The sequence below is a fragment of the Pempheris klunzingeri genome, chromosome 22, assembly GCF_042242105.1.
Source record: "Pempheris klunzingeri isolate RE-2024b chromosome 22, fPemKlu1.hap1, whole genome shotgun sequence".
NCBI lineage: Eukaryota > Metazoa > Chordata > Actinopteri > Acropomatiformes > Pempheridae > Pempheris > Pempheris klunzingeri.
Window position 1 is genome coordinate 6,790,048 of NC_092033.1, and position 27,569 is coordinate 6,817,616.

The 27,569-nt window shown below is 39.4% G+C and overlaps 1 protein-coding gene across 1 annotated transcript in view; it reads left to right on the forward strand.

The window, feature by feature from the left end:
* ccdc146 (coiled-coil domain containing 146) overlaps positions 1 to 27,263 on the forward strand; it is a 44,858-nt gene extending 17,595 nt beyond the window's left edge. The window contains exons 4-23 of the mRNA XM_070854223.1: positions 907 to 1,119; positions 4,565 to 4,622; positions 6,127 to 6,209; positions 6,443 to 6,536; positions 6,660 to 6,733; positions 7,669 to 7,896; positions 8,034 to 8,123; positions 8,333 to 8,429; positions 9,946 to 10,038; positions 10,443 to 10,610; positions 11,283 to 11,371; positions 12,489 to 12,653; positions 12,950 to 13,025; positions 13,568 to 13,716; positions 13,818 to 14,046; positions 22,304 to 22,414; positions 22,625 to 22,762; positions 23,222 to 23,347; positions 25,193 to 25,315; positions 27,060 to 27,263. Of these exons, the coding sequence (XP_070710324.1) occupies positions 907 to 1,119; positions 4,565 to 4,622; positions 6,127 to 6,209; positions 6,443 to 6,536; positions 6,660 to 6,733; positions 7,669 to 7,896; positions 8,034 to 8,123; positions 8,333 to 8,429; positions 9,946 to 10,038; positions 10,443 to 10,610; positions 11,283 to 11,371; positions 12,489 to 12,653; positions 12,950 to 13,025; positions 13,568 to 13,716; positions 13,818 to 14,046; positions 22,304 to 22,414; positions 22,625 to 22,762; positions 23,222 to 23,347; positions 25,193 to 25,315; positions 27,060 to 27,263 (2,608 nt within the window). The remainder of the gene's footprint in view (positions 1 to 906; positions 1,120 to 4,564; positions 4,623 to 6,126; positions 6,210 to 6,442; positions 6,537 to 6,659; positions 6,734 to 7,668; positions 7,897 to 8,033; positions 8,124 to 8,332; positions 8,430 to 9,945; positions 10,039 to 10,442; positions 10,611 to 11,282; positions 11,372 to 12,488; positions 12,654 to 12,949; positions 13,026 to 13,567; positions 13,717 to 13,817; positions 14,047 to 22,303; positions 22,415 to 22,624; positions 22,763 to 23,221; positions 23,348 to 25,192; positions 25,316 to 27,059) is intronic.
* The last annotated feature ends 306 nt before the right edge of the window (positions 27,264 to 27,569 follow it).

Consider the following 27,569-nt stretch of genomic DNA (forward strand, 5'->3'; position numbering starts at 1 on the left):
TTTTTGAGGTGTATTATGAGATGCTGAGAGTACAACATAGTAGACACGTACAGTTCTTGTGACAGCCTCAATCCATCCAACTGAAGTGTCCTTGAGAAAGACTTAAACTTCTTATCAGGTCAGTGTTAAAAAAATATATATATATTTTAGCAATCTGTGACATCAGCCACTAGCTCAGAAGAGAGGTTTTGAAGCCTTTATTCAGGTAACCTCTCACTTACTTAATGGAGCCAGAAATCCTAATGTGTACGAAGAGGTGAAAGCAAGAATGTAGTGGAGGCAGTATTAAGGTACAACCACCACAACAGACTGTAATAGTCAATCAAAAGCACCTCAGAGACATACTTCTCTTTAAGCCTTGTCAAGTCCTCATCTCAAAATATCCACCAAGGCAAATAGCAGAAGAAGTGAAATTAACTTTTGAGACCTCAGTTTCTTGTGGAAGCAACACATCTTTGTGTCATTTCTTGTGAAAACAAAATCTGAATGTACACATTTAATGTAATTAGCTTAGTACTGAGAAGTTTATCATGAAAATAAGCAACTACTGTGTGTTTACATTCATATCTAACCACTGTCTTTGAGAAAAATGACATCTAGACTAGTGTTGATGCTATTAAGGTTAACTAAGGTTCATATGGCTTTATCTTACAGTTATTGACTGTATATATTTTATGTAGAAACAACTATATAAAATTGAGCTAATATTTAGATTTGTGATGGCCAAGAAGGAAAGATTAAGCAGTGATATGCTTGTTATGTTAAGGACAGAAACCAGAGTGGATTCAGACCACTGCTTTGCTTGTGTTTTAAACTGTTAGAATGGATGTAAAAGTACCCAGCAGTTTGTAAATGGTGTCTCTATACTGCACACCACATACTTAAGTCATTTTCTTCATCCAACAGTACCCAAGACTCTGAGATCCAGCTTTTGGGAGAGGCAAAGAGGTGTCGTGCTGAGCTGGAGAGGCTGCGGGCCGAGGTGGAGAGAACAGAAGAGCAGAGCACCTCTGAGCCTGAAAGTGAGGTCAATGAACTGAGGCAGCAGCTCCTCCGGGCATACAATGAGCTGAAAGCTGCTGAGGACAGAGAGTACAAGACACAACACAAGCTGAAATGGTGAGCTGTATATATACATTATTATTGCAGTCACTCATGCCACAAGTTTGATTTTCAGTCAGATATTGAATCAAGTGTCACACGAATCAAATGAAAATTGGATTTGATTCAAAATACGCACACGTAAACGCACAAACACAAACATAGATGGACTTTGCAACACTGCCAGGAGCCCAAGAGACTTAGGAGAAAACAGAGGTGAAACTGGAGTGGTGAAGACAGAAGTTGTGTACAGTAGGAGAGCAGACACATGCATGGACGCACACACACACACACACACACACACAGTCACAGTTAAGTATCCAGGGGCCTAACAGTGAGGTAAGCTACATGAGGCAACATCTTTGCAAGTTTTTATTGACTTTAGAAAGAGGTGAAGGTGAACTAGTGTAAGACACAGACACACACAAATAGCACTGTGTTTGTCTGATGGTGTGCTTGGTCTTTTTGTACCACTTAAAATGTTCCCTGTAAGAAGAAGAAAAAGTTCTGTTAGGTGTGAATTTTAATACCATTTCAATAAATGTTTTCATTTCAGTAGCCACATTTTTATGTCATGGAGGAAATTTGATGTTCACAAAACACTAGGTTTAAGTGGGTTTGCTCTGGATGGAACATATTTACTCATCTGAGCTCTTCGTTCTGGTTCCTTTTTTAATGTCAGTCCTGCAATCGTTTCTGTTCCTCTCCTCTCATCTTTCCCTTTCGCTCCCGTGAGTCTCTTCACTCATTGCAACCAATTTTCCTCTTTTCTGCTGCAGGTTTCTCTTTTCCTTCCCCCAACTCACTCAGCACCACTATCAGTGTGTCCAGAGCATCAAACACACCCTCAGAAACGGAAAATAACACATTCACTTGAGAATATCCCTCTTTTCTGTACACAAACTCTACTTTTCAAGGGCCAAAGGGAGGTGACTGGAATATTGCTAAGCAACATGGTAACACACACCAGTTGTTCCCAAACACTTTGGCTTATCACCTTTGAAAACAAAGCAACTTGTTCCAATTCTGACCCCTCATTACAGGTTGCATATGTTTTAAGTTTGCGAGCTGTTCAACTAAACCGCAATTTTTCCTTCTTGGGTTGATCATTTTTAGAAGACTGAGCAAGTAAAATTAACTAGTTATTCAAGAAAATGAGCAAGAACTAGACTTTTTTTTTTCAGTAAAAAATCAAAGTGTGCTTGCTTGAGCTAAAAATTGCAGGTGCAAAGACTGTAAACCGGTAAAAATGTCTTAAGGGCAGGGTCTGTAACCTTAGAGAAACCAGCAAGAGTAGCTTTATTTTGAGAGTGTCTAACAGAAAATATCCCACCACCTTCACACAGGCCTCCTTCTCAAAGCCAGTACACCAAAACACACATTCACTACTGCTGGATGACGAGTCCACGATAGTGATAGTGATAGTGATCACGACATCTCTACAAATCTCTAAAATCATATAAACACAAACAAAACAGCCGTCATGAATGTAGCGTTACCTTTAGCTCATAATTACTCCTCACTCACCTCAATGGCTGTTCTCTGTGCTAATTAATGTCTAATTATTTGTTTTATCGATAGCTGTCAGGCTGTTGGCAGAATTTCAACAAATATGACGGTATCAGTTGAGCTAAAGTGATGACAGCAGTTGAAATGTCAGTTGCAGCTGAAGCGTCAAAGATAGTTTCAGTATGGTCAGTGTAAATAGTTAAAGTGTCAGTTGGTATATAAGCAGTGACAGCAGGTGAAATGTCAGCTGGAGAATTTGGTCAGTTTAAGGATAAAAGCTAATTGTGCGCGTTAATGTGTAGAGGCTGAAAGCAGTCAAAGGGGTCAGTTGAAGAGTCGCCAATAAAATCACTTTAATTAGCTGTTTCTGTGCAGAATGAAAGGAGATTAGCATCAAAGTTGGAGCACCAGAGACATAGTAACTTAAGTGTGGGCACTGAAAATAGTTGAAGCGTTAGTAAATTCAAGGGCTGAAGAGGGAGACAGCAAAAGAGCGTGAAACTTGAACTGCAGTTAATGAAAACTAAATGAACTAAAATGGTAAAGTAGTGAAGTTTCTAGGTGATAATATGAATGGGTATGAAGGGTTGAGGAGGATTTGTGAAGGTCCAAATTAGAGGAAAGGCTGAAAAATAATCATTTGGGGTCGAGGAGATATGTTTTTGGGCTCGTGATCAGTTTCACAGACATATCATAGACAGTCGGAAGAAAAACAAGTGAATTCAACTTTCATTCCTAATACTCCCTATTTACTCAACACGTAATATTCCTTTTTAAGCAGATCTCTATTCTTATCTTTCCTGCATTGTATTTGACCCGGGATTGCCTCAGCCATATTAAACCACTCACAGTATGTAAACCCAGCTCTGTATTGCAAAGATATGATCTGTAGGATACAGTGAATTTTAGTGCAGAGCACACACACTGAGACTCAGTGTTGTAGGCACAGCGGTAATTGAAATATTAAATGAAAACCACTTACAGGGCACTCTCAGAGGATGCAGTAATAGACAATATTAGACACTGAGTGTGCATATTATTTGTGACAGCTTTTGATAGTGAACTCTCATTACCTCTCATTCTCCTTCTCCTTCTTCTGCTGTTTCTCTCATCCCCCAGATTCTGGCCTAATCTCTTTCCCTCGTTCTGACTTTTTCCTCCTGTTCTTTTCCACCTCTTCTCCTGTGTTGTCCAAATGGCTAGCAGTCTGCATATGACAAGCAGATGCTCACCATGCAAATATGCCTTTTTAAAATCTTGGGTCCTTTTATCTTTAGCCAAACAGATACGCAGGAATTCAGCACTTTTTTTCCAGCCACATATTTTAGCGTTCATGCAGTTTTCTCTGTATAAGCGTTAATAGTCAACATATCAACGTGTCAGGAAGATTAATATCATTTACTTTGTGAAACGTGCAGCTGTAACATTGTGAGGGTTTTCACAGTGACAGAGCTGACTCGAAATGATTTCATACAAACTTTAATCAACAACTTTAAAAAAGCATCTGCCTCATGGAGATAAAACATTCATAGAATCTTTTTTATGTGCATACTGTGTCAGGTACTTCTATGATTCTTTGTATCTGTGCATGAGAAAGAATGTGAACTCGTTCTATTATACATTTCATATGTCCAAGGTATAGCAAATAGGTTTTTTTATTCACTCACTAATAGTAGAAAAGTTTCATAGCAACTTTTTACTTTCATTTTAAAAATATGGGCTCTGCATCTTTTGCGTTCAGTGTTTTCTCTTTCAGATAAGAAGAATTTGAAGTTTTAACTGGAAACCGCACATCATTGTATTTTTTAAAAATGTATGCTGCTCCTCTCATTGCATTCCTCTTTCTGTTGAACCAGAAACTGAGACATGTTATTTACTTCTCTTAACAACACATTCATTTTGTTTCTTTTTCATATTTTCTCCACTCAACTCACCTTACCTCACCCCTATACAGTCTCTGGGAAGAGAAGCAGTATCTGGAGAAAGAGATTGAGACTGAGCTGAAACCTGCTGTAAGTCTGTCAGTGCACCATCCAGGTGTAGTTTTCGAGATGTGGATTACTACTGCAACAACGGTCTTCGGAGAGGATAATATAAGTTTTACTTTAAGCCTCCATCCAGGCTTAATCCTTCAATATGAAGACTTCCCATTGGCTCTGTTTGGAGCCATCTGAAGCAATGTGAAACTGAAACATTTTATATTGCAATCTCCCATTCATGTTTTGTTTAAGCAGTCAAATTAAGGTAGTACTGGCTGGTAATCTTCCATAAAGGCAACTTATGTAGCAAATTATTCATAAAAAACACACAACAAAGGGAGTAAAATATATTATTTGGAGTGAAAACTAATTTATCATAAAAAAGAAATGGTCTTTGGATGGTTGCTGATAGTATACTCCATTCCTGTTTGAATCTCCCAAAACTGAAAGAATGCGATGTAATAATGCTCACACTATTTTTTGAATAAATTTAATTTAATTTACATTTGGGGTTCAATTATGCAACTGCTATTTAATTACTGATAAACAAAACATTCCAATGTACTTTTGCATTCTGCATTCATGCCTCTTGCTGGTATCATTTCCATTGGCTATAAAAACTACAGTGTCCATGAGTCAAGGTGCCTCATGGCCGACATTCAATAGACTAAACAAACATGAAAAAAAATTGATAAATTACAACCAATGGCCACAACATAATTAATTTATTGTGGGGCTGCCCATTCGTCCTTGTGGGGAGTTGCTTTAAAAGTAAACTTTGAAAATTGAATGTTGTATGTGAGTGGAACGAATGAAACGGAAGAAGGCATTGCTTGTATGAAGAGCAGAAGAGGCTGCCTTTACCAGAACAATTCAGACAATTTATTCAGTTAATATAACGAAGTGTATGTGTAAAAGGGCCTTTTATGAGTCCCTTTCCCTTTCAACACACAGCATCAAGTGCGATATATTATTTCTAATGAAACACTCAAAGGGGCCCATGGGAGTTTGCATTCCTCTCTCTCTGTCACACACAAGCACACTTGTCAAACATGATTAATATGCTACGTATTTCATCACAGTCCTCACATACATTTCTAATTGTTTTGCTTTATGTACAGTAGATGGATACCACAAAAACAAAAACCACAATCTAGCATTAAAGTGCAAGACCTTTATTAAGCTGAACTCATAACAGCTGGTTTAGTTGCAGCAGTTCATGTTCAGACTCGTGCTTGTGCAATTTATTCAATGTAATTCAACATTTTTAACAATTTTGATTGTCAGATCTACAATGTCTTTATTGTGCAGAAAATGATGAGAGCTGAACTGAAAATTGGAACTAATTATAGCACTGAAAATTAGCTTACCACTGCAAGAAGTGAAGGACTTGATTGTATTTTCCATCAGTACGTACAAAAGATGGCTTTTTTGAGACAGAAATGTGTTTATAGCTCTCAAAAGCAAAAATCCATGTGAAACAAATAGAATGTGTTCATATGCTGTCTGACGTTCACACTGCTGGTTGGTGCTCAAGGAGCTGGAGAGCAGAACAAAGGCCCTGCAGGACAAATATGAGGATCTGAGGAAAGAGGTTTCCCAGAGACAACTGGAAGTCAGGTATTTTATCTAGCTGCACTTCAGTGAGCACACAGGTAGTTTCCTCACATTAGCCTGCAGATTGATACCTGTGTACATATCTCTGTTTAGCTCTTCATGAGTTTGTCTTTTTGTGCTTCATATTGTCTGTTTAATAAGAAGCAGTGCAGCAGAATATTAAGTTATGTTAATTAAAAATTGTTCTGATAATAAGCGTAGGTTTTGTGTATATCTCGCCCTCATTCCCTGCATAGAAGTCTATTGGAAGATGTGGAAACTCATGAAACGCTGATATTGAAAGAACAGAAAGAGCTGGAAGACAAGATGGAGATCATAGAGCTCAAAGAGGTCTGTGAGTGAGTGTGTGTGGGTGTGGGTGTGGGCATAGCTTACAGCTCACCATCAATGGAATAACAAATCATCTGCTTTCGTGTGTGTGTGTGTGTGTGTGTGTTTCTTATATGTAACAAGGCTGAGAAAGCCCGGCTCATCAGCATACCTGACCAGATTTTAAAGGAGATTGAGAGGAAAGGCTCTAAGAGAGAGTAAGTACATTTAACCCCTTTCAAAGTCTTTATTGGGGAAGAGCAGGGAAGGTAATGTTTAAAACACCGGGAATAAAAATGAGCCAGGTAGGGTGCTTCAGTGAGACAATACTGAGAAGGAAAGAGAGCAGAGATCTCTTTTTGAAAATTAAGTCTTTCTGTGTGTACGCTTCAATCCTTCTGTAATCTTTCTCCTTCCCTACATCTAGATCTCCTATACATGAAAGAACTAGGTTTAACAGCATGGACCCTGTTATCATACTTTAGTTTTCATAATAGAAAGAGCATGTACTACTAATTTATTTTCCTCAGTGTAAACTGATCAAAACGCAAAATCAGTGCAAATCAGGAGCTAAATATAATTTTCCACATTTTTGCTTGTTCGTTTTCTTCTCTTTAACGTATCTTTCCAGTAGATTCTATTTCATGTACTGTAGACTTTTGAGCTCTTTGGAACAACACATTTTAATCCAAATGAGGAACTAAAAAAATGAATGGTATTTGTAGCATTTAAAGGTGGCAGTCCTTCTAATTAAATTAAAAAAATTATTAACATATGCATCAGACATCATTCATTTTTATTTTAAGTGGAGCTGCAGTCGAAAGCCCCTTCATCACCAGAGAATGGTCCCCTTGCCGCTTCTCTGCAGTCTCTTTTATGTTTATTTCAAATTAATATTTGGCTTGCAAGTGATGCAGTGGAACTGTCTCTATGAGCCATGTGAGCTATGACTTATAATTTGAAATTCACAAAGCTGAGGGGTACTGGGGGGCGTATGTAAAATATGGATACACATGCTGTCATTTCATAAGATATGCGCTCTTCCAGTGCAACTGAGGCGAAATAAACAGCTACGCTTGTCTTGGCCTTATACTTAAAACTTGTTCTTTTGTATGACTTTACATTTTTCTATCATCCCCCCTCAACATTTTAGAGCTGCAATGAAGAGGATGGAAGCAGTAAATGCAGAGATTTCCGAAATGGAGCAGCAAGTGAAGGAGGTGGGCCAGCATAACCACTCCCTCAGATCAAAGAAGAAGAACTTGAATGAGGAGCTGGAAGCTCTGAGGGCCCAAGTAGAGGCCAGTCAGAGGGAGTACAGACAGCTGGTAAAAGAGCAGGAGGTCAAGAGGGAGGAGGTGGCTGAACTCACAGGGAACAGGTACACTACAGACACTGTGGAGGAAATATGGGATTTAACTAGATGAACATATTATGGTAGAAACACCATGTGATGTGGAGGTTTAGAGTTTTTGCTGTGTGTTTTCACGCATGTTATTGTGTGTTTTTCATCACCAGGGGCATCCTGGAAATGAAGCTGCAGAGTATCATGTGTGACAGAAGGCACCAGTATGAGAGCCAATCTGTGCAGCTCAAGGAGAAAAATAGGTACAGAATGATGTCAAACTGAGATTTCCAACAGAAGACCAAAGAAATTAAGAGCCTTTCTTCAGCTCCACTCTGCTGCTGATATCCTGCGTATTTGACAGGAATACATATATTATGAGCCTAATATTAAGCTTCCACATTTTGAGTAAGAGGCACAGCTTGACGATGATGGTGATAAATATTTTAAAGGCCCCTGTGCTTCTCCTCAGGCAGATGCAAGCCCTCAAGAGGATGGAGTATGTATTGACCATGACCACTGAGCAGCTAGAACAAACACAATCTACCTACAATGAGTTACGGGCACAGGTAACTTGGAGAGTGTTACTTTCACCATCACAAACATCTGCTCAGATTTGAAGCATTTTTAGCACCTGAAGGCATCTGTTATTGTTCTGGAAATATGTTCAAATTATGTAAAATTGAGACTTGCTGTATATGCAGGATATCTAATTGCAGCTTGGAAACATGCACATTTTACCAGTAATCCTCACAATGTTAAAACACACAGAGCTCTTTGTTTGCAACATTATGTTTTGACTGGTATTGGCAACTAGTCAGGAACTGACTTAAACACAGATGTGGGAACATTTGGGTGTAAATGTCATGGTGCCAGGAATAAGCACATTAAATCGTTAATGTGAATTACACCAGAAGTATTTTTTTATTCTTGAGCTTCCTGTAATTTTACTGTTGTTCACAATTTTTAAAGCGAAAAGAGAGAGAAGAAGAAGAGCAGATGGAGAATCACGGGAAATGTGTCAGCACAACTTATAAGCATAACAATATGAAGGGGAATCACTATGACACACCAGGGAAATATTATAGGTTCCCTATTCTGCTCATTTTCATGTTCATACTTGTAATTAGTGGTCCTACTAGAACAGGTCCACATTGTTTAATGTTCAAAAGATACATTATTTTTCTCATACCAGACATGGCTGCTGCAGCTGCTGTCAGCCTCGTTCAGCCTCGAAACGGCCTGTTTTCACACGAAGTTACTGAACGATGTCGTAGGATAAAAAGAGAGAGGATGGGTTTTTCTCATAGTTTGCATAATGTGGGATCATATTGTACAACACATGCATTTGTACAGTATGATGATGCAGTCATTTCCACCAATCTGCCAATCACAACTCTCACATTAGCAATTCCTCATAATGAATTTGACTGGAAAAGGCTATTTTAGACAAGGATTTTAGAGTCTGTGGGTTTATCACAAAAATACATCATATTTATCTCAAATAGGATGTGAGCTTTTAATATTTACACAATGTTGTGTTCTAAACTTAACACAGCATGAGGGCTTAAAGACTAGTGATAGTAATCTGTAGCTGAAATAAGACTGTGGTATTCGATTGAACTCTTAAACCTACTGTTTCAGTCATATTCCCCTTCAAGGGAGTAACATTTTCAAAGTATGGTATGGAGCTGTGTAGTTCATACCACTGAACACGAGGCCTGTCAACCCTAAAGGCATTCATTTTTTATGAGATTTTAGTGTACGGTTTCAGTGTCACTGGGTCCAACAGCTATCAGAGAGAGACCTCAGGGAAACTGAAATATAGTAATAATTATTTTGCAATCAATGTTTAATGTGGGACTGGATATGCACTGAATGTATTTGATTTGAAGTTTGGTAATTTTGTACTGGATTGTCATGGTCCTTCCTCCTAATGGACTAAAACCAGGGAAATATATTGTAATAAATTTTTACAGCGTTTACTTTCAGGGCTGACTTACAGCAGATGTTAGATCGGCTCACACACTGAAAATTTTAACAGACTTTTGATTTTGACTGTAACATTCTGACTTGAATTTCTAGTTAGATGCTGTTCCCAAAAGAGAGGCCGGTGTTCAGCAGAGGATGGAGCTTCAAAAAGAAGTGGATGCTCTCAAAGTCAGCTTTGAAAAACAGGTGCTCGCAAAGTGCGTGGGTGGACATAATATCATTAGCAAGTGTTAAAAGTGATGCAATCTACTGCAGTAGCCCTCTAACAAAATATTAGTGTAACCTATAATACCTTCTTTTTGTTGAAACTGTGATAGAAGTTCTTTTGACATTTTTCATTTTGAAGCATCTTTATCCTCAGAGTTTGAAGGTAAAATGAGATTTCTCATTGCATTGCTTTGTCCTAATGTATTATGCAGTTAGACAACATTGATGATTCCTTTGGTTTCATAAAAGTTTCAATATCCACCCTCTATCCATTTTCCTCAAAATAAGGGGCTTTTATCTGACTCTGCTGCCCTTCAATTGCAGTCAGATTGTGATTGTACGATTTTTCAACTGAAAATGGTGCTAAATGTGTTCCCAACCAGCTATCAGTAGCTGAGGAGGAAAGCCAGAAGAGGCAGCAGTATGGGATGATTCAGGAACTGCTGAGGGAGTCGAACTGCCTCAGAGAAGAACTCCATAACCTCAGATGTCTGACACAGATCAAAGCCGAGGAGAGGGGCCAGAAACACCGTGAACTGCTCAGGGCTGAGGTTTAATACAAACACACACACAAATACAACATATACACACACAAAGGTACATTGAAAATAGATTTTTTTGTCATCATTAGTGCATTTAAAAAAGAATTCAAGCAGACATAAACGTACATATTTCACAGGAGAGCAATCGAAAATGACACACGTCTCAAAATGTGCAAATGTCAATGTGATCATTTCAGAATGATTTGTTCAAGGGATTTGGCAATTTTTGTTCTCCTGGGGACATTTTTTGGCAGAAATTACTTTCATAAATGATTCTGGGACTCCCTTTTCACATCTGTCCCCACAAGATTCTTTCTTTTTGAAATCAAAAATAGCTCCTTTTATTGATCAAAAACGTTCTAATGCATTATCACTAGTGTCCTACCTGATTAGTAAGTAAAGAAAACCCGCCAGCTCCAAGACCAGCTCCAAAATAAGTCAATGAATTCAGAAAGCTCCAAAAAATCTGGATGCTAATTCAGCACTGCTGGATCAGCTAATTTATTATTATCCTTTATATGTTTTCAAAGAGTCACAAGAGAAGCTGCTAAAATGTTGAAAAATGTAAAACCACAGATCTGACTGAAGGCTGATGTTTTGTGAGCACACACACATAAACACACACACACACACACAGAAGTGATGATACTGTAGTTTTTACCAGTGTAACTCCATCCACAGCAGCTGAACCAGCACATCCAGCATGAGCTCCGAGAAAAAGACCTAATCATCATGGACCACAACAAGCTGAATACTATGCTACAGCGCAGGTGTCACTGTCGTTTTCTCTTCCTATATCCGTGTCATCCACCTTTCATTAAATGCAAAGGTGTGTTTCCTGATAAAGAGGATTCTGGTTACAGAGAAGCTATTAAGCTGTTAATGAGTAGTATTAGGGAAAGCATAATCACCTCATTCTCTGCCAGTGACTTAATATTTCCTATCTGTCTCAGTCTTGGTCCCTCTTTATTACCTTTTCTTTATATAATGTGGTTATAAATTTTAAGATTTCTTTGGTGTTTCCTGCATCCAGCGTCAATTGGTACCTGCTCAATATGTCCATGATCTTAGTGATCAATGTGGGCAGCAAATTAAATTCCTGTATCTAGTATATTGGTGTGATAATTGATTCCCTGGTTATTTGTTTTGACTCCTCTGATCTGTGCAACAGCTGGGATCACAATTAATTCAGACATCTGCACATGTTGTCTGGGTAGAAAACCAGAACTTACTAATTGGTCATACTTCAGTGTTCAGACACAGACTAATGCATCTCTCACCACCCTGTGCAACAGCAGACTCTTAGAGTACGTTCAGTTAGGTCACGGCCACAGGCGGAATCTGATCCGGAAAACTGCACCTAGTCAAGCAAAAACAGGGCAGGATGATGATTAAATATTGTGTATTTTCTCTGTAATTGTAATACATGAACCATTCTAATATTTCGCAACCATTAATCACAGTTTGCATGTCTGTTATGAATGATAAATTGAAATTTTAACCAAATGTCACACTGCATTGGACTTAAGTTCTGTCATAACAATCCTATAATTCTCTGATAATTTATGATGAACATGAATATGACTTTTTGCCATGTTTGCCATAGTTAAATTCCTATTTTAACATATTGATATTAAATGGCAATGACATTATTATGCTTACACAACTATGTGTCTATGGATATACATTTTCCAATGTATACAGTAGCTAGCAAGATGCTAAACAAAAGTAATGAAATCAATGTGTTTAACATTGGCTAAGAAAATACAAATGATCCAAAAAGTAAAATGCAAAATAGACAATGTCAAATAATATCAAAACCTTGATATGAGCCAAGTCTTGCGATTGAGAATGAGCACATTGCTAATCAGTGTTTTCCCCTTTTAGAGTCTCACAGTATTGTAAGCTTTGCCAAATGATTATGGAAGAGAAGAACAAGTATGTAAAGCTGAAGCAGATCGCCTCACAGACAATCGCAGAGCTGACAGAGCAGATTAATGTCCAGGAAAACGAGATGGAGATCCAACGCACTATTGTCATCAACAAGGACAGGTGTGTAAAGGTGTTTTATAACGGAAGGGTTGTGGGTTGGTCTGTGTGTATGACTTGCTGGTACAATGAAATTATATATAATAATGCAGAAAAGAAGTCACAGACATCCAGAATAGAATACTGTAATAGTGTTACAAGAAATGTCTCTGTAAGGTTACAAGGTCAGTTTCCGTATACAGACTGCATTAGTATCAACTGACCATCAGAATCATTGTAAAGTTACACCTGCACCAAATATTCATAATGATATTTCTGATATTTTTCTTTATGTGTGCATCTATGTGTGTCCACTCCAGATCGTTCACAAAGGCTCATATGAAGATTTCTAATAGCTCCAAAATAAGGGACAAACTGCGCAATGACATCTCCAAGGTTGAAACACACACACGTACACAAACACAGAGATGGGACCAGTCAAAACACACGGGGGGAAACACACTTTGGGTCGTCTTTGGCATAAGCCAGTATCACAAATTTACCAGTTCAAATGTTACAAAGTTTAAAATGATTTGTTTGAACTGAGTTGAACTGAGATAAGGACCTAAGGCTGCTGTTGAGTTTTGAGTGTGCTCAAAATTTCTTGCAGGGCCCTTAAACCTTGTTTTACACAGCCAGAGAGTTTGTAAGATACTTAAGCACGATCACGCACTTCACAGTATTCAGCACTTTGTGAACTTGTGTGTTGTCTACTTTAGTTTTCTCATAGTTATTCATCCAGTGCTATCAAGTGGAGACATTCCATTGTACTTGCAACAACACATCCAAACAAACATATGTATGTATTTTTGGATTGTGCAACTGCAAGTCAAGTCAGTCAAATGCAACTTCAGCTCACAAGCATAAGTGCATCATCACAAAGTGCCCTCTGATAGGTCAAAAAAAACATGTCACACTCTTTTTAAAACATCTTCCAGGTTGCCTGGAGGCACCGTCAGATCAGTCAGGAGTGTGAAGACAACAAACTGGAGCTGATTAAACTCACGCAGATGATCAACCTCCAAGAGGAGGCACTTCTGGAAATAAACAAGAATCATGAAGCAGCCATACAGCGCCGCAATCTCCTGTATGTTCATAATTTGGAGCTTACATAATGTTTGATTTACGTAAATCTAATATACATGTGTCCAATATGTGTGTGTGTGTGTGTGTGTGTGTCACCAACAGTGGCATTAAGCTCCTGGAGCATGAGGAGGTGTTATTCAACTACTATGAAAAGGTGAACCTCCAGGAAGCAGCCATTACTGAGGGGAACATGGCATTGGAGACCCTGGAGAAAGAGATGAGAGACTTGCAGTTAGCGATTAATGAGGAGAAGAGACAGATAGACCTGAAGAAGAAGGAGGTGCCCCTCGAAAAAAAGTTAGAGGGAGAGATCACGATGCTGCAGATAGAGGTAGGAACGACATAAATCTACACACATCCCAGAAGACATTAGCAGAAGTCTATCCAAATCTGAACTTCCTCACAACCTGCCAGTTATTGTTTCTTAATAATCCATCAATTTGACTGTCTGTGGCTGCACATTGATTGAACGAAATTTAACAAAACATGTAATTGCACTTAACTTTCAGAACTGCTAACTAATGACTTGAAAAAGTTGTGCGAGGAAAGATGTGTTAGTATTTTAAAATCGCTGAGGGTGGGTAATCATTCATTAAAAACCTCTTTCAGTAGTGTGAACAGTAATGACAGAGTCGCGGTGACAGTCTCCCAACACCCACTTCTTTCTCTGTCTTCTCTCTCTTTCCTTGCCAACAAGCAATGAAAACACTGTGAATAGAGTTTGCTGTATAGCTCCCAAAAGTTATTGCAAATAATAGTTATGGTGAAGTTATGGTTGAACTGTTTTATGCTCCTTATTTTTGCAAGTATCAAGGGCCCCTCCAGGTATTATTATATATAGGAACTTGTGTTATTGTTGGGTCATACAGTATACTCACTAATTTGGGCAGCTTTGCCTTCAGTATACTGCTGTCTGCATTTCCCCAGTGTCCAATCACAGCATGACCCTGACTACGCCAGGATGTTGTCTAGCTTATTGGATTTAAAATCCTACCTGGAAGCAGTTAGGCCTGTCAGTTACTTCCTCCTGGTGTGATCAGGTGATAAAAATTGGACTAAAAAAGACAGATTGTCTGGAAAATTCTGTCCATGGGTGTGTGTGTTTGTATGCATGTCCATGGCCGCAAGCACGATACTTTATCCAGCTACGTGTGTGTTTGTGCACTTTGTAAAAAAAACAACAATTTAACACGTTTGTGTGTTTTACTTTATGTCAGTGAAGAGTCCCCTCAGGATCTAAGGATGGAGATGTTTGTGTGTTCATGTGAGGTGTACAGTGTGTGTCTAGAGTATCGAAGTCTATTGTTCATTTGTATCTTTGCCAGGGGAAATCCAAAAAGAACAGTTAAGTACAAGCTCCAGACGACAATATGTGCAGATGATCTGAGCAGATCTCTGTTTTAAAATAATATTTTGGCCTGATTTCTGCCCCATATATGTTTTTTTTATAATGAGCTTTTGAATTGCTGTATTGAATTTACTATGCAGGAGGGATTTTCCTTTTAATCTAATGAACGGACCCAACATGAATATTCTATTTTGCTTACAGTAATCAAAAGCAAAAGTATTTATTTTGACCATATTCCACGTTTGAATGTCCTCAGAAGTTTGAGACAGTAACGGCACTTTTGCTAAATAAACTCTACAGACAGACATGTAAGACGATGAGGATCTCAAACCAAGAGGGACAGACCCAAACAACCGCACGCACAGAGGCACTAAGACTAAGACACACATGAATAAATAACATGAAAACACAAACATATTCGAGCAACTTTGCAATGCGCAGAGAGTGACAGACACATAGAGGGAGAGATGTTTGAGAGAGGCGCACAAACTCACACACACGCCGAGTTTCCCTGCCAGTGGCTGTGTCGTGGGATTGGGTGTGTTGCTGCTCTGGATCACAGTGACTGGTTTTGAGTTGCTGTTGGACCAGACTTCTCTCATCTGATTCTTGTGCTCTTTTGGATGAACGCAGCGTTGGAACTAACTTCACCATGTGCTGCTGTTTTGAAAAACGCCCCTTTCCCTTTTCACCATCTGTTTACTCCTTCTGTCATCATTTGCCACAACAGGCCTTGTTGGTGCCATCTTTTATCTTTCACTCTTACTTTTCAATTGTTTGTCTTATCATTAGTTTGTCTCTTTACTTTCTTTACTCTTTCGCTCTTTACCTTCAGTCTGACTATCCTTTCTTTCGTTGTTCCCTCGACGCATTCTTAAGGATTCATTAGAAGTATCTATTTAACTAGAAAGTCCCTCTTTACACATTTAGCTCTCCACCCAGACCTTCTGACTGACCTTGCATTTGGCTGTGGATACAGTACATATCTATCCTCTTTCCAAGTTAGCCATTCTAGTGGTGCGGCTCTATGGATGGCTGCCAACTGCCTGTTGGTTAGTCGGTCCAATGTTTTGGTCCAGACTGAAATATCTCAATAACAACTGGATGGAGTGCCATGGAATCTGTTACAGGTCTTCATGTTCCTCTCAGGATGAATTGTAATAAGTTTGTACTATTAAGCAAGTCATCGTCGTTGTGAGCATGTTAGCATACTGACATTAGCATTAACTCAAAGCCTGCATGGCTACAGACTCTTAGTCTTGTTAAGAGTCACATTTAAACTCCTGAAACTTTCTAACAATCAACAGTTGCATCCCTGATTAGCGAATCATTTCATCTGTCTGTTCATCCTCCCATGTAATCGTCCATCCGCTCATATCCACATTTCTCCGTCCACCCTGTGTTTGAATAGCAAATCATTTTCTAAGCCGTTGTTGTCCCTCATATAGCTGACTGGCTTTCCAGAGTAAAAAAAGTGAATCACAGGGGTCTCTCCCGTTGCAGGAGCCTTGCCAGCTCAATTCATTCTCCCTGCGAATTCATTTTCTATGCGAATTCAATTTCCATATAGCAGCCTTGCTGTCGATCTATTATATATATATTGTGTATTTGTATTCATCTGTGACCAGTTTATCTGTTCATCGCAGACGGATCCCCCCCCCCCCCCTCCCTTTGATGGGAAATTTTGACAAAGATAGATCGGGCCATCTGTGACACTATTGAAGTTCAATATAGTCTGAGGCTTTCATTTGCTCTGAGGAATTTTAATTGCTGCAAAATAAACAGAGGTTGGTGGTGGATTCTGAATTTACTACTTGTTTATGAGTTGCTGGCACGTCGACATCTCAAACACACATGCAGGTGCACACGCAGCAGCGTGCACGCCCATATTAGTGCAGTGTTTGTGAAGAAGCATTAGTACCCTCACAGCAACATCTGAATATTGCTTAACAGTCCTCTAATTACTAGCTATATACCTTTGTTATACAAAGTCACATTTACACTTATCAAACATACAATCAGAGATATATTTATAGCACACACACAGAGCCAGAAATAGTGTAGGATTTATATTAGGGTGGAGCTGACAACATACTGCACTCCCTATGGTGGTGAGTCATATTGCTTCTCTGTCCCTCTCTTAAATCTTTGTCCAACCTGTCTGGAACTTATTACCATGGGGAAACCCACAGAGCCTCGTGTCTTGTGCAAGTGAATGTGTATTGTATGTGAAAGACCTAAGTGAGACGGGTAGAGAGCAAGCAAGAAAGACTGCAGACTGCTGCGTAGATACCAAAGAATTCAGCAGCTTTCTAACTCCTCAGACAACTCGGGGTGTTTCGCAAATGTAGTCACAACAGCGTTAAGGTGGTCCTGCAATGACGTTTGTTTGTCAGACCACCAGAAAGTTGGCTCAGGATTCCCACGGAAGATTTCTTTTCTGAACTTTTCAGACTTAAATAAATGCATTTTTTTTTTTTTTTTATCACATTGTACACCTTGGCTGTTAATATTCACAGTTGGAATGATAACTCCATATTATATGCAGTTACTGGTATTTTCATTCATGGCCTTGCCTCTATCTTTCTTTAAATGTCTTAGGAGCCTTGATGTAGCCTGAGGTCCTCTGCAGGCAGGAACCTCTACCTACCTTATAGCTATTCCTGTATCCCAGTTCATGACTGAAGGTGAGGGCTTTTGTTGTCAGGGCCTTAAGGCTGTAGAGTGATTTGCCTGAGGAATTCAGGCCGGCAAGTCTGTATGCTCCTTCAAATCTCTTCTTCCACAAGATAGTTTAAATGCCTTAACTTTTAATATTTTTTCATATAAGTTCCCTTATCTGACATTGTGCCTGCAACGTCTGCATTTGTTGATTTAATGCTTTTATTAATCATGACGGTTGTTTGCATGATCCATCACTAAACCCCAGATTCGGCCCTGCTGCGGGTCGTACTCTCACTTTCGATGTAAATCAAGCAGCTGTTTTTACTCCAGAGCAGCAGTACTTAAATTTGACATCACCAGTGTAAATCAGTTCACTAATGTTATGTGTCTTTCTGATGTTATGCGACCTGCTGTCAAATATCTATGTAGAGGCCGAGTTAAAATGCATATTTTTATATTAATAATAATCTATTCCTCATTTGGGGTTTATGAAACCTTCAGTTCAGCTCCTCTGCTCACATATCCTGCTAATTAACCTTACATAACCTTATTATGATCATGATTTTACTGCTGTTTTACTTTACTGACCTCTCTGCTCTACTGATCTGTCCCCTTTGTCTTCTATCCCTTTTAATTTTGAGCCACTTTGTAACTTCATTTTGTGAAGTGGTATATAAATAAGGTAATTATTTACGCCATCATGCTGCAGCAGCTACTAACTGAGCTGAAATTATGTAAAGTATATGCAGATTGTATTTTGCATAGATGTTGTGACATGTGCCATGCTTTATGGCATTCATGAGCCAAGAAAGCAGCTCTTCTTTGTGACTGTCAGATGAAGAAAACAGAGAGGCAGGCAGGCAGAACAGAGACACTGACACTGAGACAGATGAATACAAAGAAGACAAACATCCGCGCATAAAACAGAGAGAGGAGGATGGGTATAAAAATGTTAAGAGCGAGGGCACGAGAAGAAAAAAAAGATTGATTGAAGAGCAGAGAGAGGAGAAGGAGAGTGACAGAGACGTACTGTATCCCATCCGTCATGTAGTGTTTAAATGGCTTAGGGTGGTTACATGTGAGCATGGAACACAGATCAATCAGACTCAAAAGTGAGGAGTGGGTACACACTTGTCTCCGTCAAGATCTGATGCAGTCTGAGAAGTTCATCTTTGCTTAAAGCTTGGAAATGAACATTTCAAATGCAGTGAGGTTTCTTTATACTTAATATCACTTAAGTTCTAATGGCTATACAGGCAGGTAGCTAGCAGGGAGCCGAAATAGTTAAGGGAATAGTTAATCATTTTTGGAAATAAAAAGCATGCTTATTTACTTCCTTTTTTAGCATGAAACTAGCAGATAAGGTTAAATTAACAGTTTGTTTAAACCATACAAATAGAAAAGTGAAAAGACAACGATCGACTTTTCAGGGGTATAATGTTGGAAACTATTTCTTTTACAAACTCTTGGTGCTAAGCTAACCAGCTGCTGTTGTGGCTTGTTGTTTATTGTACAGATATGAGAGATATCCTATGTTCCTCTGTGTCGTGGTTCACATGTGAAAATATATGGAGTGCTGAGGTTCAAGGACAACTGGTTGCTGTGAGTTATGACACTGAGCCCCGCTCTTTTCCATAATGTGGAACAAACACAAATGTCCCTCTGGGTAGGCTTGAAGCGTGAACACTGTTTCCACAAATATGTCCAAAAAACTGTTTTATCTACTTTTGATAAATGGAAAAAATATGCAAAATGCTGTATCTGCAGTATTCTATATATTTCCTTACATAAAAATCAGGAGGAAATTAAATCAATTTTTTGTAGTGGCACTTTGATCTCCTACAGTTTGCCCTTCATTTGCATGTTCAGCAGGAAATGGGATCATTTTGCCTGCTTTGTTGCTTAATGTTTGGTTCTGAAATGTACAAATCATGCATTCAGTTCCCTCCACCACGAACATGAAACTGCAGCTAGCTCTGGTCCCTGTTGGTCAGTCCCAATTCCTGTTTCTCTGCATCTCTCGTCTCTGTGTAATTCTATTTTTCTTGTCTGCTTTCACTTCTTATCTCCCTCTGTTTCTCGCTCTGGCCTTCATGCCGTCTATCCTTTGTTGTTCTTCACTTTATCTTCCTCTGTCTGTCAGTCTTTTATCAGTCTCTACATGTACATCTGCTCCACTCTCATCTCTATCTCTACTTTGCTGACTATCAGTTTTATCTGACTCAATTTTCTGATTCATTTTTGTTTTTCCTTTAGCATCTGTAACTTTAGCCTTACAAAGTTGCAGTTGCTTGTACACCTCGATCAATCACATGACAGTCATACCATTAATTTAAAAGTTGAGTCTTGTGACATTGAGGGAGAAGCATCTTTTTAAGGGGCTGAACGCTGAAGTCCGTTTTAATCAGACTCACTGTCTGTTTGCATAAGAGAGGCTCCATTAATCTCTCCCATGAAAGCAGGGGAAATGGGAATCATCACTTTGTTCCACGCTGTCTTTCAAGTCTGACACACGAACCCTCGCATTAGATACAGGTCCGTAAACGTACACAGGTGCATGTGCGTACACACTCAGCTGTATGGTTGAGTGGAGAGAAGCTGCTGTTTCATAAGCCAGGTCATGTCAGGTCAGACCGCCTGTGTACAACATTTTTCCACACCCTGTTTTTCCTCCTCAGCTCCTTCTGTTCGTATCTGTCTCCGGTTCCAATCTCCTTCATATTTTCTCACATTTTCACTCCTTTGTTTTTGTTTCACTTTTTTTTTCTCTCTTCAGTAATCTGATCATTTTTTTTCCTTCTTTCTATTTTCTGCTTACCTCCCTTTTATGGTCCCTTTCATCGTTCCTTGATCATCTCAGCTTCATATATTCTTATATATAGACTACACGTTTTTGCCGTTATGAGGCCATTGGACTTTTGTACAGACTTCACTGTTCAGAAACTGTAGCAACTTTAATTGCTTCTTTCTATCCGCAATCCCTGCACAAGTTAAAAGGCCACTTGTCTCTTTATTTATCTTTGTCTCTGTAATCTACAATAAATAGTGGATTTTAGAACCAACTGCCTTTTCCCTGAAAGAGACAGAATCCAGCTGGAGCTATGAGTGTATATCCTCCTCATGGTTGTGTGTTTTCACGGCTGCAAATAACAATTATCCCCTTTCGATTCATGTGTTTAATTATTCTCTCAGTCTGTAAAATAACAGACATTTTTTGGAGCTATTTGAAGACTCTGCATAATCCAGATGTATTCAATTAGGCGCTTAACATCGAATTTCATTTGATTTTCCCTTAAAGTCCCTTTTTAAGGGTTGGAAAAATTTTATTCCACATGTATCACATTTGTAATCAGCCAGCTCTTCGTTGCTGTGTGAACTGTATGTACGTCTGTTTACACATTTTTGGTATCTGTTAAAAAGTTCTTTGTGTCTGAGCAAAGCTTGATTATATATAATAAAAGTTTGTCTTGATTGTTATTGCAGGCCGGCAATGATAAACAAAATCTGGAAATTTGAAATAATGGTGTGGTATTTTTGCTTGATAAATTTGAAGATGCACCGCAGAGTTTTTATACTTGTGAATTAACAAAAGTTATGTTTCCACTGTTGTAGGCATCTTTGAGGTCTAACATGCATGTTGAATGCATTTCTGTCATCCATAAAACAACTGCAAAGCTGATTTATTGTACTTGTTAGCATTTTATTGAATATTTTACATCGTATCCATCCATTTTTACTGGTTGCGATCTTGTTGGCGCACTGCTGCATTTCTTGGCGCGTTACAACCTCCACATTAGTGAAATATTGAATAGTGTGAAACCATTAGCAGTAATGTCTATCGCATTTGTATGTGCATCCCTGTGTGATACAATTTGAATTCTGTTGTTCATCTAAGCAGTTAAGTCAAATAATCACATCAGCAATACATGTCTTATTTCACCAACACTCTAATCCCTTCACTTACTAATTTCACAACACGAGTGTGTAAAGGCTTGAATCTACGATGCCTCCTCACTTTCTTCTAATGTCTACTCCTGCCATCCTGCCTTATTTCTTATTTCTGTGTCCTTACCTCCTCTTCTATTTCTGTTGTCTTAAGGGATGTCAGAATATTTAAAAAACAGTCCCCTAGAGGGGCCCTGTAGGGTTTTTAAATGTTGGTTTCTTTTATCACACTTTGCCTGGTGACTTGTCACCGAGCAGGAAGTAGCTCCCATATAGGTACTACATTTAGCTGTGAAATGTCGCAAGCATTTTTTAAGATCCCCGGTGCAATAAGTATCTTAAATGCCTGGAGGGCAAGGCACTCGAAACACAGACAGTTAGCAGACTAATTCTAGATGCTTTGCTTTAACGCTTTCATGTTCTTTACATATCGTTTGTGAGAGATTACAGCACTGTATTATTTTCATTACTAGACCTCAGTGACAGTGACTTGATGACTACAATTTGCCGTACATGTACAGTATACTGGCCTATATTGTATATGTCAGCGCACTTTATGTGTAAGTGCGCTGACTTACACGCTGTCAAAATGTAGTCTAGTCTTGTTTCTGTCTCTAATTCTGTCTGTCAGTTGTCAGAAGCCAGGGACAAGACTCTTGAGGGGCTGAATCAAACAGTTGATTACAAAGAGCTAAAAGGCAAAGACCCGTCAACTGTGGAGCTGGTCAAGAAGATTGAGCAGGTACACAACAACATTAGAAGGTGTTTGTGTGCTAACATTGTATATTAGCATAGATTAGCCCATACATGGTATCTGTTTAATGAATTTAGGTCATATTTGATTTTTTCATTTTCTTTCATGGCATGATTACACATAGGGAAAAAAAGTTGTAAAGGTTTCTAGTCAAAATTCATTAAAAGGGCCACGATTCTTGTGCGTCTGTGCCTGTAGCTGGAGATGGCTCTAGCAGATGGTGAGGGGAAGGTGCTGGAAAAAGAACTCCTTGTGGACCAGGTGACCCGGCTCTCGAAGCCACTCAGCGAGCAGGCTGAGAACTGCCAACAGGACAGACTCTCAGTGGCGAAGAAGGTAGACAACAAAATCCACTTGCACACAGACAGAGATACGGCTCACGCGACACAGGCCGAGAAATCCAGACACTCAGATTAACACACAAAGATGCTTATTGCATCATTCACCTGTTAATTCCCCTTCTGTCTAGTCGTTCCCTGTGTGTGTCTCTCATGAACATGCATTGTTTGAGCAGCATGTGTGCTCCATGTGAGGAGCATGCAGAGTGGGCTTTAAGGAGTTCAGCGAGCATTACAATTTCCAGTCTCAGACGATCTCTCTCTCTCTCTCCTTGGCTGTCTGTATTGCTCTCATCATCACAGTGCATCATGACATATCTAAGTCAGATCATATTGAATGATTAGCTCCACGACTTGTCTGTTATGCGTGTCAAAACATTGCTCTCTGTATCCAAATGCATGTTGAATTTGTGTGAAACGCATCTAATCCGTGTGTGTCTGTGCTGTCTGCCTCCAGTTAAACGAGCTCCGAACTCGCATAATCGACACCAACCACCGTGTGATGGCCATTTCTGCAGAACTTTCCATGAAGCAAGCTGCTGCTTTGTCTCTGCAACAGGAGATCAAAGAGAGGGAGCTCCAGGTCAGAGGTGGTCCCAGCTGGACTCGCTGCACCCGCCACAATGAGTCCAAAAACTGTGGCCGTGGTTGCACATTCTCCTCTTGTTCTCCCGCTGTCCTGCCCATTATCCCTGTCACTCTCCACTGACTGCGATCGAAGGCAGCAAAAAGTCTCTCTCAAATCATTTCTCATGCGTCCCGTTCATCACTTCAGACCCATTTACTTTTCTTATTTGCACAATAGAACAAATGATTAAAAGTTAAATGCAGGGACAAAGTCATTTACAATAATCATTTTATAAATGAGGAAAAAAACGAAAGCACCACAGGTTAAAGATTAATATTTAGCAGCGGTGCTGAGCATTCACAGTAAACATTGATCTTGCAGCAAGCAGTTAGTTGACTTGTCTTTAAACAGGTGATGAAATTAGCATCAGCAGCCCCTCAACAACTTCTGTAGCCATAGCAACCAAGAAAAGCTATATTGTTGTTGACGTTTAAGCAAACTGTACCTTCTGCCTGCTCCTACCTGTGCTCACTAGACTCAAGATTACATGAACAGTAAGTTGAAATTAAATAGTATAGTCTGAATAGTTTTAACTTGTTCATGAACAGTACATTCACTCAAGAACAGTTTCAACTTTAGTTACTTGAGTGGCATTATTTTCTTTTCTTTTTCTTTAAGCTTCTACTCCACTAAAGCTACATTTCAGAGGGAAATATTGGACTTTTTACGACCTTTATCTGACACACAGTTACTGGATACTTTTTACACACTAAAACACATGATATGATGCACTACTATGATACTAATTTACCCAGAAGTATATAAAAAAATCTGAAATTGTCTCCACATTGACCTTAACAATACATAATACTGCGAAAGGAGTAATTCTGCATAATGAGTACTTTTACTAAAGTGACATTTTGAATTCAGGACATTCACTAGTACTTAAGTAAAGAATCTGAGCACTACATGTAGTAACATTCATCTGTTATTGTTTGAGGCTAATTACAGTAACGCTTTATGGATTTTATACTACTGCTTATTCACAAGCTCAGTCTATATCTGCGTAGCCATGCTGTTATAATGTATTCACCATTTCCTGTCTGCTATCTGTAATCAAAACAACTGGCCAAGCTTTTAAGCAGCATCCATTTGATTGAGTCCAATAGTCATAACAGTCAAAGCCTGCATGATTACACTGAGAAAAAAACAGTCTCATACTGACTTAAAGTTAAGTAGCAACTGGTTTTATTCTCACAAATCATGCAGTTGTTTACAGCTTCACACTTTTCAACATCAAATCCTGGAGAATCAGCTTTACAGTGGCTTTAAGATCCATTTATATTCAGAAGTGAACAGGCTATGCTTAATGCCATTAATGAATCATGCTATCAACCACTCACATTATCACTATTAGTATTTTCCTCACATCTTCCTTTTGAGTTGGAGTGAGAAAATATTTAAACCAACATGAATTTTGTGAGTCTGCAGGGAAGGCAAGAATCCATCAGCTAAATCATCATTTAAGCAAAGAAATTTGAAATTCTGGTTTGAACAGAAAGTCTTGCGGCTCTCTGTCTCAATGAAAAATTAAACTGACAAAAATGAGAGGATTTCCCAAAAGTGTTGTAAATGTGTTTCAGGAAATGTGTGTTAATAACCTGAAGAACCCCTGCAGCTGATGTACGCCTGCAGCGTGCAGCAGAAAACGCAGAGGCATAACTTTGCCCAAACACTGACACTAATACGACCATCTGTTTGCGGGCGCAGTTAGAGCTGAATTGAGCCAAGAGAGTGCAGAGTGGACGGAGTGATAGGAATACAAAGTGAACGTCTCTCGCGCTGCCCCTGTGTTTCCAGATGGACAGGTGCCAGCAGCAGCTGGAGCAGGGCCTGCCACCATGCCCTGAGTTAGAGGAGGAGTGGAGGAGGATGCTCCGAGACAAGAAGAGGAGACAGACGCACAAAGAGGGGAGAGAGAGGGTAAAGAAACAAACACACACACACACACGTACACAGAGATCACTGGTCAAGAATTGATTAAAGCACTGAGGGGCAAGAAAAGAAGATGGAGTGACAAAGAAAAAAGAAGTGGAGCGGGGCAGGAATTGATTTAAACTCTGAGGGACAAAAGGGCTGCTGTACACCTGAACATGCACCGACTCAGACAAGGAAGTGCGTAGCAACTCTCCACACACACACACACACACACTCAGAGACTAGACAGGACAAACACACATACAGGGAGCAGTTGTGTCTAAAACCAGTCCAGCTGTCTGCAACCTGTTGCTTTACTGATCCGTATTTTCTCATCCGCTTTATTCCTGCTTATAGCTGCTGGCGCAAAAATACTCCACAATACTCTGCATGCACACTGCCAAGACAAAAATAGGAAGAAACCTGCAGAAACCGAAATGTTAAGGCAGCGAATGTGATCTAAGAATTTAGGCTTTTGGAGCCTCCGTTAATCGTGTGTTTTAATCTTCTTCTTAAAATGTGAACGTGTTTTACTGAGCCCGATAAGACAAATATGTTTTCCCTGTTTATGTGTCGGCAGTTCCTGCTATTTTTTTTGGCATTCAAAGCCATTATTCCTTGTTTTGTGAGCGCTCCTTAGATCACATGCCAGCGGATAAACTGTTCATATGCATGAGAAAATCGCCATCTCTTTGAAGTCTCAGTGAGATTTAGGCACAGTTCATTTGCATGCTGTTGTGGGGTGAAAGTCAAAGGGAGGACTGTGGTGTCATGAGGATGTGTGCATGCTTGAAGATGTTTTTTTTTCTCAGCAGGAGTCCATCATGGGTACAAATTGATCCACAGCCTTGTTGGGTTCAAATCAATTATAGCAGCCGCTGTCAGTGTTCTACAGCATTAGTTTTAATAGAGGAGTTGTTAGCATATACGTGCATATGAGTGAATTCAGGATTTTGTGTGTGTGCAGTAAAAACATGTTATCAAGTAATCCGTGCGAACACATACTGGGCATATCGTAAGGCTTTTCTTCTGTTTATCACTTTATTTCTAATTCACAGTAGCCAGTCCATTGACAAAGCCATCACTTGATGATCTACATAAATACTGTTTTCACCTTTTTTAGGAATCGTCTCTGTTCCTCTTTTAAACAATGAAAATATTTGTGATCCATTTTTAAAGTCTGATCTCCTCAGTAGGAACAAATGGGCTTTGGGGCTGAGACTCACAGACAGTGAGAACTAATGCATCCTTTACTGTTTTTTATATCTCGACATGTTCACAGAAAGATAAGTCGTCTTTTTTTTTTTTTTTTGAGGAAAGCTTTCGTGTGCTGTTGTCGCTCTGCACTTCACATCCTGCTTGTGTCATCTATTCGTCGTAAGCCGTCTGTCAGATAGATGGAACACCTTACTGTGTTTTGGCATTATATTATTCCAAAAATTCTAATCCTGCATATCACTAATCTCTCTTAATGAGTATTTTGAATTACTGAACTTATTATGGGAAAAAAAGATTATCATAGATCAAGCTAAAGTCAGCCTTGTGGCTCTGAGTTCATCCACTCAGCTGTTTACTGGAGCCCTCACACTTAGAAGAAATCAATTGCTGTATTAATTATTCCATTTCCATGATTAAAATTCAAGAAAATTAAATTTTAACTATTTAGTCCAAGGTCATGCAGTCTTACATCAAATATTAAAACTGCCTCTGGTGTGTGTGTGTGTGTGTGTGTGTGTGTGTGTGTGTGCAGCTGGCTGAAGAAGAGGAGTGGAGCCAGTTGCCCAGCGGAGAGTATACCACAGCTAAAAACCGTCCCGCTGCGTACATCCCCCAGACCGACATGCTCCCCCTGCCCAGGCCCTACGGTGCCCAGGCCCCCTTCAAACCCTCCCAGCCAGGAGCCAACATGAGACACATCCGCAAGCCGACGCTCAAACCCTTAGAGATAGAGTAAACAATGCGGAGATGAAATGCTCTGCTCGTTTCTCATTGTTCAGTCCAGTTTATTGATCTGTCTGCCCTCCACACTCCTCCCTCCCTGCTGCTTGTGTATATTTGTGTCCTCGCTGTCCAGCACACCAAGCGTACTCGTGGTCTGCATCTGTTTGTAATTCTGTTTCTTTTTTTTTTTATTTACTGGCAGGAGCTTGTTTACGCTCTTGCTTGTGGTAACGTTAAATACTGTAAGAGAGTGGAAAAAAGGACGGGGCGCAGTGGAGATGTAATCGTGTGTGCATTGTTACATCATGTCCACCAATAA